We start from the raw sequence: 13,035 nt of genomic DNA, 5'->3' as shown, positions 1-13,035 counted from the left end.
GTATTTGCAAATGTCTTGTTCATGCACAATAAAGGATTTATTTTAACCTTAGTAAGGACCTAGTAGGCCTTAGCGTTTGCTTAGTACATGCTTTACAAGTTACTTATGCAGGCATTAACATTGTATGTATTAGTGCTAATAGATGTATCCCTAAAATAAAGTGTTACCATATTTTCTAGTATGGTCCAAGTACAGTCATTTTTGCAGCTAAAATGGCTATTTTTGGAAATTCAAAATGGCGGACCATGGAGAAGATCCCCCTTTTCATGTATGAAAAGTGCAATTTTTCCAGTCATAATGAATACTTAGAATTTGATGCCGGTGGTAAGTATTCATGAAAAAGATAACATTAGTGAATGGGCAGCATGAATTCTGGAAATAAACAACTAAAAATCTCACACAGTGTCCCTTCAAAAGTGTGGGTATGTTAGAACTGAATGAACACATTCTAATGCAAGAGGAGGGTTTTAGCTTTTAGATGCAACTCATTTCATGCTTTTATGTGCTTCGGAGACTGGGATATTTGGGGTTTTGCAGGCACCTGACGGCTTGCCTGGCTCTTGCCCGACCTGTAGTTCCGCACAGCTTCGTGAGCTCCACTACTAGGTCTGGGAGCGTGATGCAGGCTTCCATTTCTCCAGTCAAAAAAATAATCGCAGCATTTATTGCTTCAATATCAGCAAATTCCTTCGAAAACGTTTTCTGTTGATCTCTAAAGCGTTAATATAGTCTATGATATGTCCTGTGACTCCTCAATAGAAGCAGCCATTGATATTGATGCAATAAATGCTCGGCATTATTTTTTGCGTCCAGAAATTGAATTCTGCCACATGCTCCCAGACCGATGTGTGTGTTTGGAGTGCCACCAGGGGGCTCCAGAGCACACACACAGAGGTCTGGCAAGAACCAGGCTACCTGACGGCACCTTTTCCCAAAAAGGGCACAGGCATTTAGCAGGCGTTTTTGCAGGTTCCTTAGCTTAAAATGGGTTAAGATGTGGATTTCTGTGTGGGGCTCTATGGGTGTTTCTTTTGCATCAACATCCCCACAATCAGCACTTCCCACACACTCACACTTGCATAACATGGGTCAAATGCAGTCAACATTGCTGTGCCCTTTGCCCAGTATCCATAAACATAATTGATTACTGACTGAAGATGGTGGGCTTCTGGGTCTATTCTTATTGGACAAGCTTGACAGGCCAAGCCAACCCATGGTGGTGACACCTATGAGTAGTGGTGTTTTTCTTATATAACTCCACAGACCAACAAAAGTTGTCCAACTTTATCTTCTGACTACCTTCTCTACCATACACTTGGTTTGCCTCAGCAAAAGCACAAGTTCAAGACTTTCTCCAACAGACCGTGAGCGCTTGGCAGCAGAGTTCTTTCGGGAAATCCCGGCAAACTATGCTGATGTGGGCATTGAAAAGTCCCTGCTAATGTTTCAGGGATAGACTCTCTGTCGCAGCTGAAAGCATTCTCGTCTAAATTGCAGGGGCAGCTTATATCGAGAAGGTCGCCGCTGTCCTCAGAGGCTTCACCCCGGTGCCCAATGCTGTGGGCCTGGGTCGGGTGCATTCATTGTTGTGACTTTAATGCCGATTGAAATTTTAAAACTGATATCATAAAAACTGTATGGTGTTGGAGATGAAGAATGTGAAAAAAATACACGATGCCTAAAGTGGGTCTTAAGTGGAGCTGCATGCATGCTGCAGGTGTTTGAGGGCTTTTATCATTAAATATAGCTGCAAGCAGCAATGCGGGGCCAAGCAGTAAACTTGCCAAAGTCGCCACGGCAACAGAAGGAAATGCAGCGCCCCCTTTGGCCCAAATCTCGCCAATGTCGGTGTGCATTCCTTGGAGGGGAGTGTGTTCACGTGAACCAAGCTTAGTTTGAATCCGTTAAAGGGCTGCGAAGATATAAGCTATAAGCACGAAAAACGGGGCTTTATCGTGACGGCACCACCACCGTTATAGATTATTTTAATTTCGTGGACACATGACGCATCTCGTGCGATAGGGCTCCATGGTCGGACGCACCAGGGTGAGAGCCTGTCAGTGGAAGACAACGAGACCACTTGCACTGGAATTGCTTTGTGTAGCGTATCGCTGGATTACAGTTCTTCTCCATTGGTTTGGCTCATTTCTTGAAACTGAGATGACATTCCTATAACAATTGGGTCAGTTGGCCAAACATTCTTACACTTCTGCACAACAGTTCAGATAGGCTCAACTGGCAAAATCTCATATACACTATCTCCCAAAACAGCTCATTCTTGCATAGTGATGGGCAACAAAACCTGGCCTCAAAATATTGACAGCCCATACGGAAAATCCACTATATGTATAGTGTACATAAAAACTTACAAAATGGTTCATATGTGGTGAGATCTAACATGAGATCACTGCACCTTCCTTCCACCTTCACCATAACTGAGTACATTATATAACACATCAAATTACTGCTGTGCCATGAACATGCTTATTCAAGTTCTGTCAGATCCACTCTAGTAAAAAATGAGACGAGATACAGAGATACATTTCAGAAGCTTTATTTCTGATTATACATTTGTGTTTGGCGGTATGGCTCTGTTCGGAGGAAGCTCCCCGTCTTCTCCATGACCTCCATGGAAGTCAAGACAGGGAACAGCAGCATCCTCAGGTGGAGTGCCTTCCATTTAGCTGGAAAGGCAACATACCCCCTAGAACAGAGCAAGCAACAATGACAACAGTATGACATTGATTGGCAATGATAAGTTTAAGAGCAGGGGAGGTGATGGGTGCAAAACAAGCAGACAAAAAGCAATGACAGGAAAACAAATTCGGTTATTTAAATAAAGCACGCCAAAGGCCAGCATCCAATTGCGAGCAGCAGCTGATTCGTGGACAGCTGTAGGGGTTAGGTCGGCGTCAGCCAATAGGCAAAAGGGAGCGTTGACTACGTGGTCTGCCAGAACTAAGGCAGGTTGCTCGATTTAAGTTTATTTGTACAAAACGAGCCCAAGAAAATCATGTGTTTCACTTTTTACTCATCACCATAACTCTTACAGAATATTCTGTTTAACTACAGTATTCATTTCACTGATTTAACACAGGTCATTTCAAATAAAATATTCTCTCAACTAACTGCAGTGTGTTCACATATGGAAACAAACATGGTATCAACAGTCATATCTTTTGAATACATGCTAAAACCTAGTCTTTCCCTACATATAAGTCTTAGTGTGTGTTTTTTTTTTTTTTAACAAAAATAAAATGCAGGGGCGGAGTGGCCCACCTTTTCCCACCGGGAGAATTTTCCCCTTGGCGGCCCTCTTTAAAAAAAAAAAAAAAAAAAAAAAACAAAGCGAACAACATGGTTTCCTAACCAAAAAGACAAAAGCCACGAAATCTGCAGTCGTACTACATGTGAACATTAGTGTAGTCAAAATATCAACCTGAATTGGAGAATTTAGCCTACACCTTGATGAAATGCACAGCCAGTGGTGTAGTCTATGTAAAACGCAGGTATACGCACCCATTTCAAAATTTCAGGGATTGCAGTATACCCACTTAAAATGGATTGATCCATTATTTACAATAGCACAAATATATACAGTACACATAAAAAATGCTCAAATATACAGTATACCCACTTCAAAAAGTAGACTATACCACTGGAGCCATCATCACAGTCCAAAGCATTACTAGGTTAGGCTACATCACGCTACTGTTCCATGCAAATGTGCACTCCACTGTCATTTTGACAGTTTGAAATTGAAATATCGTTTAAGGAAGACGGATGAGCATGGGCACAAAGTTTTGAGTGTGGGGATTTTTAGAAGAGTAGGCTCACAAAATATAGTATAGTAGCCTATAGCTTACAAAAAGTCTGTCTACATTGTGCAATAAACCCACCATGCAGCAAATAAGCCAAACCTAGCTACTTCAAAGCACAACTATAAGTCAACAAAATGTATAACCAAACGGTGTAGGCCTACCTTAAAATGCTGTCTTCGTCGCAGCAAATGTCTTTGTTTCTTGCAATTACATTTTAATCCACAGTTTAGGCTACACACCCAACACTGCTCACATCAGAATCTTGTGTGGTAATTATTTTGTTCCATTTCTTCAGACATTACATAGGCTACATCCTAAATGTGCCATATATAAATATATGTATGATATAACATTATTTCAACTGTAAGGAGATATACCTCTAGTTCTAACAAACCAATGCCATCAAAACATGTACAACGTGTTTTCCTGCTTAGCTGCAGTTCACTTCCTTACCACTTGGTGGAGTATGTTCGTAACCCAAGTCAATAACCACAGAACAAGTGAATCTGCAGTGGCAGACTGTAAACTGTAACAGTCATGTGGAAATCGGAAAATAAATCACAACTGACTAATATTTCCGTTCCTTGGTAACCAATCTAAATATCACAGGTTCTTGAAATACTGAAAACGAAACTATGTTACTAAGATCTAGTAAACTTCCGCGATCTACGGTGTATGAACATTATCAGTAGAGAAGGGGTGTGGCCAATTTAGTGTTTGACACCGTCACTGAGGTATTGCGGTCGGGTAAACGGTATATATTCTTTTGGGTCAACCGCTGAATAGATAAGAACTGATTAGTTCTAGTTCACATTAGCTTTGGCACTGGAACACTTTAGGGCCAGCTGAGAATTAAATACGGCCAAAGGTTTTGGGGCCGGCTGAAAACATAACAGGGCCGTTGCAATATATTTCGCGGCCGCGGCCCACCGGGACAAGTCCCCGATCTCCCGATGGCCACTCCGCGCCTGAAAATAAATGTACACTGTAAAGTGATTGTCCATGCTGCAACTGGCAAAACATGTACATACTTGTCTACCAAGTTTTTACTTTTACCTAATATTGACCTAGTGTCCTTCTCATCGTCTGATTTGCATGTTGTACGTCTGGATGGCTGCCTGAAAGTAGGTGGCTGTATTGCGCTCGGGTCTGAATATGATGATGAAGCACTTGGGCCCAAAGTAGCCCAACAAGACGCCAAAGATGCTGGAGAGCATGGACGAGCCCATCGCCATCATGATCAAAGTGTAATTGCCATTCTGGGATACAATAAAGTACAGTGTGAGAAACAAAGTCCAGGACACGTAGAAAATAAACAAGCAAAACGTTATGGCTTTCCCTTCGTTGTAGTTTTTGGGAAGGTCCATCCCCATGTAACTGAACGCAAAGCAGACCAAACTGATCAGCGATATCACCGTAAACATTGCAAATAGCAGACCGTGTTGTCCATAGGTGCAAGTGAAGACTATCTCCTCTTCAGTGTACCTCTCTATTGGTACAGGCCCATCAATCCACATCCACAGCGTGCTCAGCACGACCTGAACGACAAAGCAGATTGCGACGATCACCCACCGGCCACCGTGTTTTACCCAGAAGTCGAAGGCCTTGGGCAGCTTGGCGGCCATCTTGAAGACGCAGACGATCTGGAAGGAGCGCACGGCTAGGCAGGCCAGCGTGGCGGTGTAGAAGACCAGGAAGATGGGCGCACACAGCTTGCACTTGACGTGTGACGGCTGCCCGAGCAGCAGGAAGACACTGACGCAAGACAGCACCAGGAAGCCCAACACGAGCAGGGACATCTTGCGGCCGGCCGACTTGACCACGGGCGAGTCAAAATGGCGGACGAAAAGCGTCAGCGTGCCGCCGCACAGCAGGATGGTGACGGCGGTGGCGAGGATGAGGAGGATGGCGAGTGGATCGTCGAAGTGCGGGTAGACCTCTCTGCGCTCCTGACATGACGTGCTGCCGTTGCCCGACCACTCGTGCTTTTGACACCGGATGCATTTGTTTTTAGCTGTCAGAATGAAAACAAACAAGCAATAAGGGCCACTGATAGCCTTGGTTATCACACTATGAACAAAGTCATCTGAAAGCATCCCCCCACCCAATACATACAATGTAATGGGGTACCATTTCTGTGAATTTATAGCCCTGGGTAAGTGAGTGATCAAAACCTTACTGGTGTGGTTGATGAAGGTTCCCGCTGTGCAGTTGACACAATCAAAACAGCAGCTGTGGAAGCTGGTTTGTTTTTTCTGTTGCCCCGGGTTACAGTCAGCAGAACACCTCAATATGGGAGGCTTTAAGAACAAGATGGATAAGACAAAAAGAAAGACAGTCATCACAAGTGTAATATTCAACAGTTCAAAGTTCCATGCACAGTTCCTAGGTGCTGGTAAACGCAGGAGTGTTAAATACTTCAAAAGAAAGAATGAACGAGCCTGATGACGCACTGAGGCGAAACGCGTTGTTCGCTCTAATAAAGCGTGCATAAAGTCCAGAAAGTGTGCGGTAGACTTCTTTCTTTTGAAGCAAGTGTAATATTGTGGTAACACTTTATTTTAGGGATACATCTATTAGCACTAATACATACAATGTCCCCGTATAAGTAACTTGTAAGGCATGTACAAAGCAAAATCAAACATTTGTTAGGCATGCATTAGCAAATGTCTTGTCCATGCACAATACCTCTTACTATTTAACCTTAGTAAGGACCTAGTAGGCCTTAGCGTTTGCTTAGTACATGCCTTACAAGTTACTTATGCAGCCATTAACATTGTATGTACTAGTGCTAATAGATGTATAAAGTGTTACCAATATTGTAAACATAAACATTTTTTGTCATTGTCAAAAGGGGTATACAAGTAAAAAAAAAAATCAGCTTCAGTATATTTTACAGAATTGTCAAGACTGATAAAGGTAAATATGCATTCTGCGGGTGGTCGTAGCCCCTTAATGCACACCGTACCTCCTGTGGCACGCTGTAATAGACATTGAAAGTTAGCTACTGTAGCACTACACCACTATGACAATACACAGGACCTTTAGTAATGCTTTACGACTTGGTCATTGCCATTCTGTATATAACAGCTTATTTATAATGCCGTGTCTTAGGGGGTTAAAGGTTGAGTTGCACGGATGTCACTCCCGGTCTTAATAACAGGTTAACACAACAATTATCCTCATATTAGAATCAGAATTGAAGAAGTCATACTGCATATTGTGCATAAGCTACAGAGGCAAATCGGGACAAATCAGGAAACCCCACTCTCACACCAACATTGAGACAGCGTCAAAACAGTGTAAAACTCACATCTTTACCACTGTGCCAGTGAATGAGGTCCTGGTCCAGAGAAAAGGATGGCTCTAGCATAGAGTTATATGATCCGACTGTGTCAATCGTTTTTGAAGTCCAGTTCCAAAACACGACATCATAGATGGCTGGTGGATCACCATTCTCATCAAATTCTATGCTCTGGTTGTACAATGTGAATGTGATATTCTTCAGTGCTTTGACCATCTAAGAAAATAAAAGAAGACTTTAAGAAAATGGAATGTACAACATGCAGTGTTCATGGGAAATCCTTAATTTCTTTCTCAGCAGTATTGCTCATTCAAGACAGCAGGCATACCTCAGGCAATTTGGTATTAGATTTGGTCTGTTAGGTATGTGTGGGCTATGTGGGCCAAGCAGGGAATCTAACCACACATTTCACCAGGGACTTTAACCAAAACCCTAGCTGTGCCCGTATGTAAATCAAGTCCTTATGGATGAAAGCGTCTGCTAAGTGCCACATAATGCAGTGTCTAATGTATTGTAATATATATAATGTAGTATATACAATGTACACAGTAGGCCAATGTAGCACACAGAAATCCTGTACAAACAAACAATGACACTCACCATGTAAGGTTCAACAGATGACTTTGTACAAGATGTCTGGTTGCAAGACAGGGTTTTGTGAAGGGCGTGCGCCACTGCATACATTGCTGAGTAGGTACTAAAACTGAATGTTGACTCCAGCGAGTTGACGTCCTTTGCCGTGAGCTCTCCACACTTCTCACATATCTGACCACAAGATCCACGAGAGGACTGTGGCGGTGAGGAGCCCACTGGCCTGCGGTTGAACTCGGTCTTCTGATGTAAGGTCACTCCTAGCACAGTGCCTAGCCTGTCTATGTCGCTCTCTTCTATCAGATCCAGGGTTGAGGTGGACCATGCTTCACTTCCAATCCATATCTTCCGCACGTTCCGTTGCACAGCCTTCTTCAGGAAGGCTTTAACAGGTCCTTCATGACCAACGACCACCACGACCTCGATCTTCTGCTGCTGAATCATGTTCAGCACCTTGTCGTTAGCAGCGCCGTCGTCCGTGTCGGAGATGAACCCTTGGTAGGCCAGGCAGATGTCTGCGGATTCGATCTCGTCGTGGAAGACCTCCAGAGCATCCAGCGTGTAGTCTTTGTTGTTGCCCACGAACGCCACCCAGTTCCATCGGAATTCTTTCAGGAGGTGGATGATGGCCTGCACCTGGAACTTGTCGCTGGGAACGGTGCGGAAAAAGGATGGGAATTTCTGCCGGTGGCTGAGTTGCACGCTGGAAGCGCCATGGTTCACCTGCAAATAGAAAATATTAGGTAATACTTTCTTTTTAAAATGTGTGTTTTGGGGGTTTGTAGCCTTTATTTGGACTGCACAGTGAAGATGAGGACAGGAAATCAGTATGAGGCAGAGATGGGGCAGGGCTTGGACATGACCAAGGAGAGTAGAGACAGGAGAGCTTACTGACGTCATAACAGCGTAGTACGAAATGATGGCGAGGGAAGTACGGAACTTTTATTCTTCTTCTATGATATTGGACGCATCAGGGAAGCATGCAATGCCACTTCCGCAAGGGTCGGAGTGTGGAACGGGTCATAGGACAGCGTGAATGTTTGTCAGCTGTCCTTAATTACCCCCAGCAATTACTGCTGACCAACAGCTGCAGTTAATTTGGCCACAAATTATCCATCATGGTGTCGCCCCCACTGACCATGCGCAAGGGAGTACGGAGATTGTATCCATCGCACCCACTGACCAATGACCATGCGCAAGGGAGTTCATTTTCCATCCACTCGTGTCCTCAGGCAACGCCCCCGTACTACACCATGGCCAATGCATTTCCCCCCCGAGAGATTGTTCTTCTGTCGAGTTTCTTTGGACATGACCAGGCTAGGCCGGACCAAAACCTGGGTCCCTATGGACATGTAAGCCCATATGTGTAGGAGCATATGTGGTAACGCTTTCTTTGAAGAGGTCTACATGAGGGTGTAATGTAAGCGTCCTCAAAATGACATGACCTTTATCCGGAACATTAATGACACTACTGTTGTCATCATTTGTCATTCGGTTTTTGCAATGCCATTACATCCAAACAATGTAAAGTTGATAATGCAAAATCCGAAACGGTCATAAACATCAATAATCTGCATCTAAAATCTCTCCCCAGCCCACTCACAGCCTTACTGATCTCAACTTCAAAGTTGTCACATGCCTTGCACACTCAATAACCAGAGACCACACTCATCCCCTTCACCCACACTTCACATTTCTCCCATCTGGCTGCAGGTACAGGTCAATTAGATGGCGACGAGCACGCTTCAACAAAACTTTGTTCCATATGCCATATGGTCCATATGGTCAGGGCCTTTGCGTGCTGTAGTGATGTATCGGTCCCGAACGAAACGGCTCTAAGAACCGGCTCTTAAAGCGATGGTTCGGAGTAGAATCACCCTAATGCCATTTGAACCGTGACACCCATCCACCTTTACACCCGAAGTGTTTTCTGCCGCAGACTTACATCAACAGAGTTGCCGTGTTATTCGATGTTTATTCCGGTTAGCTTGACTCAAGCGCATATGGATACTGGGCACCGTCTCCAAACTTTCCCCACAAAAATAACATGTCATTACACCAAACTTCTGCAGTAGCACAAATATGGTCTGTACTCACGAAACGAAGCATTTGGAAGTTTGGAAATAGTCCAGGAGTTTAGTATTATCAACACAAGCTGAATAGCTTCTCTGCTGCTAAAGCTGTGCCAACGTTACTTCCGTCATATGAGACAAGCCCGTAAAAGTCTTCAACAAACTTCCAGACGAGAGTGTTAAAAAAGTTTTCACTGAATTGTGATTAAGGCTTATATTTTCAAGGCAATACTTAAAAGATATTTCAAATCTTACCTACTATCAATTAGACAAGGATTTCCGTTATCAATACTGATGCTGAATTCACTTTTCATTGTGCATATTATGAGCTTCGTTGAGGACTCTTACATGCTTGTCTTAGATGACGGAAGTAACGTTGGCGCAGCTTTAGCAGCAGAGAAGCTATTCGGCTTGTGTTGATAATACTAAACTCCTGGAACTACTTCCAAACTTCCAAATGCTTCGTTTCGTGAGTACAGACCATATTTGTGCTACTGCAGAAGTTTGGTGTCATGACATGTTATTTTTGTGGGGAAAGTTTGGAGACGGTGCCCAGTATCCATATGCGCTTGAGTCAAGCTAACCGGAATAAACATCGAATAACACGGCAACTCTGTTGATGTAAGCCTGCGGCAGAAAACACTTCGGGTGTAAAGGTGGATGGGTGTCACGGTTCAAATGGCATTAGGGTGATTCTACTCCGAACCATCGCTTTAAAAGTGAACGACGGGAACTGGCTCCGCAATGGGAAATGGGAGCCGTTTTAGTGCCAGTGGTTATAGCGCAGGTGTTACAGACACACTCACAGCGATCAGAAATAGGCTACATACTACAGAGTATGTACACCTTTTTAAAAATACTTTGTATTTGGATATGTTGGGTCATTATTTAACGACTGATAATAATAAAAGTGTTATTCATAAAGGTGTAATTGAGGCTAAATAGCGGAGTTGGCGTGGAACTTTAGTAAACCTCCCTCCCAAAGCCTCATACAGTGTTGATGCCGTTGGGCTGGGGGACTGGTCCTTTAGTCCAGCGGTATGGTACTGTGCCTCCCATTTCCGAACCGATGTACTAGTTCCACGCCAACTCTGCTTGTTAGCCTCCGTTACAGAGGCTTTTACACAGCATGCACTGCACAAAGTGCTTCACAATGTCAATAATGAAACAAAATGTTGTAAAATAAAATGAACACTATTAATTTATGAATAATGTAAACATGTAGGGAGCCGTTTGGGAGCCGAAAGAGCCGGCTCTCCATAGTAAGAAGAGTCAATAGAACCACATTTCAAAGAAGAGCCGAAAATCCCATCACTAGCGTGCTGCACCACCCAGTCTTGAGTAAAGTTGAGTAGAGTAGAGTACTTGTATTATAGCCAGGTCACGCCCCCCTAGTGACGCAACACCTTCGGCATTGCTTCTAGTCAGGCTAGGAGCAAAACAAATATCGTGTCTGAGCTCTGGAGAAATCTGGAGCTCCACCCACTTTGTCGGGAAGCAATCAACTTTGACCAGCTCCAAGGCCCTTTGGACAGACGTGTTCAAGGCAGTGACGTGGTAAGCAGAGACGTTCTATTAGGACTAAGAAAATCAGTAGCAAACAGAGGGAGGTGGGTTAACCAGGCCGCTTGAGAAACATTATTTGTTATCTTCTTGGTCAGTCCGACATCTTGGTACAAGATTTGAAAGTCGATGATAATCAGGCAACTTATCACCAAGTATCACTTATCACAAATCACTTATCACTAACTAATCACTAGGAAATTAACAAAGGTGTCTAGCAAATACACAAACACACACAAAAACACAATACACATTATGGCACAACACAAGAGGTTTTAATGTCCTCACCACAGGCAGCATGTTAGAGAGGATAACCTGGGACACAGTGATGGCCTCTGTGCTGCCAATTGACCCAGAGACGGACACGACGTTCGGGAGACACGATTGGTTGGCCCCGAGACGCACTGAGTCACCCTCACCGCAGGCAATTAAGTCCACCGCGGAGGGGAGGCTGCCGATGTCGGAGCAGTAGTCAAATATCCGGTAGCCCAGAGTGATGCCCGGGAGCAGGTCTGTCCTGTTGTTGATCTCCTCGATGGTGAACCTCATCACTTGCATTTGTTTGTAGTGTTCAGGATCGAAGGTATAGCTACAGTAAGTGGTTGAAGCACAGAAGAATATAATAGAATAGAGTAGAATAGAATAGAATAAAATAAAAAAGTAGATTTTACTGTACTTTCTCTTTGATCTCACCATATGATAATTACATTTCTTGTCTGTATGGGAAAGCAAGAAATGTAATTTCAAATTCTTTGTATGACCAGTGCATGTAAAGAAATTGACAATAAAACCTACTTGACTTGACTTGACTTGATATGATAAAAAGCACACACAGGGACATACATCCACATGAATCCCTGCACAGTACACTGATTTTAATAGGTGGCACAGCAGAACACACAAAACAATTTACAACTTAATGTCTTGCTGTACTTGTACACACACACACACACACACACACACACACACACACACACACACACACACACACACACACACACACACACACACACACACACACACACACACACACAGACACATACACACACACACACACACACACACACACACACACACACACACACACACACACACACAGTGAGGGTCTATCATGCAGTGCCAACCAGTAAACTGCTCTTATGTGTTGAGATAAGATGTAATAAGATCTAGAAAATCGACGGGGTATATTAAAGAGTGAAGTAAAGTGTGGGTCATCAGCAAAGCATTAAGGATATCTGGGCTTCCATAACTCCATGCCTCTGCCATTGACTTCAATGTTAAACGCATCATGGCAGTGATGAAGACAAAGACAGTCCAAACCAAGTATTGAATATTGACATGTTATGTAGAAGGTACCATATTTAATTTTTCAAAATTGTGATTTATTTACAATATTCTAATAATGTGAATTCCTCAATTCACGTTTTTTTGGAGCTGGGAGGCCAAAATATGTAAAAATAAACAAATGAATGATTGATATAGTTCAAAATATGGGCAATGCATCTATACAATCCATGAACATTAAACATTATTGATGGAATTATGGAAATAAATAAACTTTTTCATGATATTCTAATTGTACGGCCAGGATCTGTAAATGTTCTGCTTGGTTCTGTTGTGCAGGATTGCATTCCAGAACAGCAACAGCCATGCGTGAAAATGAAAATGTGAAATTTTTTTGCGC

The 13,035-nt window shown here is 43.3% G+C and overlaps 1 protein-coding gene across 1 annotated transcript; it reads right to left on the bottom strand.

The window, feature by feature from the left end:
- Nucleotides 1–4,792: 4,792 nt before the first annotated feature.
- Nucleotides 4,793–11,900, bottom strand: LOC134456517 (taste receptor type 1 member 1-like). Its single transcript, XM_063207900.1, has 5 exons — nucleotides 11,640–11,900; nucleotides 7,726–8,439; nucleotides 7,135–7,341; nucleotides 6,001–6,121; nucleotides 4,793–5,835 (listed from the first exon to the last, which is right to left on the bottom strand). Exons 1-5 carry the CDS (start codon nucleotides 11,898–11,900, stop codon nucleotides 4,901–4,903), a joined length of 2,238 nt encoding a protein of 745 aa, XP_063063970.1. The 3' UTR covers nucleotides 4,793–4,900.
- Nucleotides 11,901–13,035: the final 1,135 nt, after the last annotated feature.

The sequence above is a fragment of the Engraulis encrasicolus genome, chromosome 1 (assembly GCF_034702125.1).
Source record: "Engraulis encrasicolus isolate BLACKSEA-1 chromosome 1, IST_EnEncr_1.0, whole genome shotgun sequence".
Taxonomy (NCBI): Eukaryota; Metazoa; Chordata; class Actinopteri; order Clupeiformes; family Engraulidae; genus Engraulis; species Engraulis encrasicolus.
The sequence above is the reverse complement of the archived record's forward strand: the minus strand, read 5'-3'. Positions and strand labels throughout refer to the sequence as shown.

Excerpts from the sequence above, each read along its gene's own strand:
- LOC134456517 (XM_063207900.1), bottom strand. The coding sequence starts at position 11,900 with ATGAGGTTCACCATCGAGGAGATCAACAACAGGACAGACCTGCTCCCG. Across the intron at positions 7,342-7,725 it reads CATCTGTTGAACCTTACATG|ATGGTCAAAGCACTGAAGAA; the intron begins GTGAGTGTCATT and ends TTATTTTCTTAG. Across the intron at positions 5,836-6,000 it reads AACCTTCATCAACCACACCA|CTAAAAACAAATGCATCCGG; the intron begins GTAAGGTTTTGA and ends TCATTCTGACAG.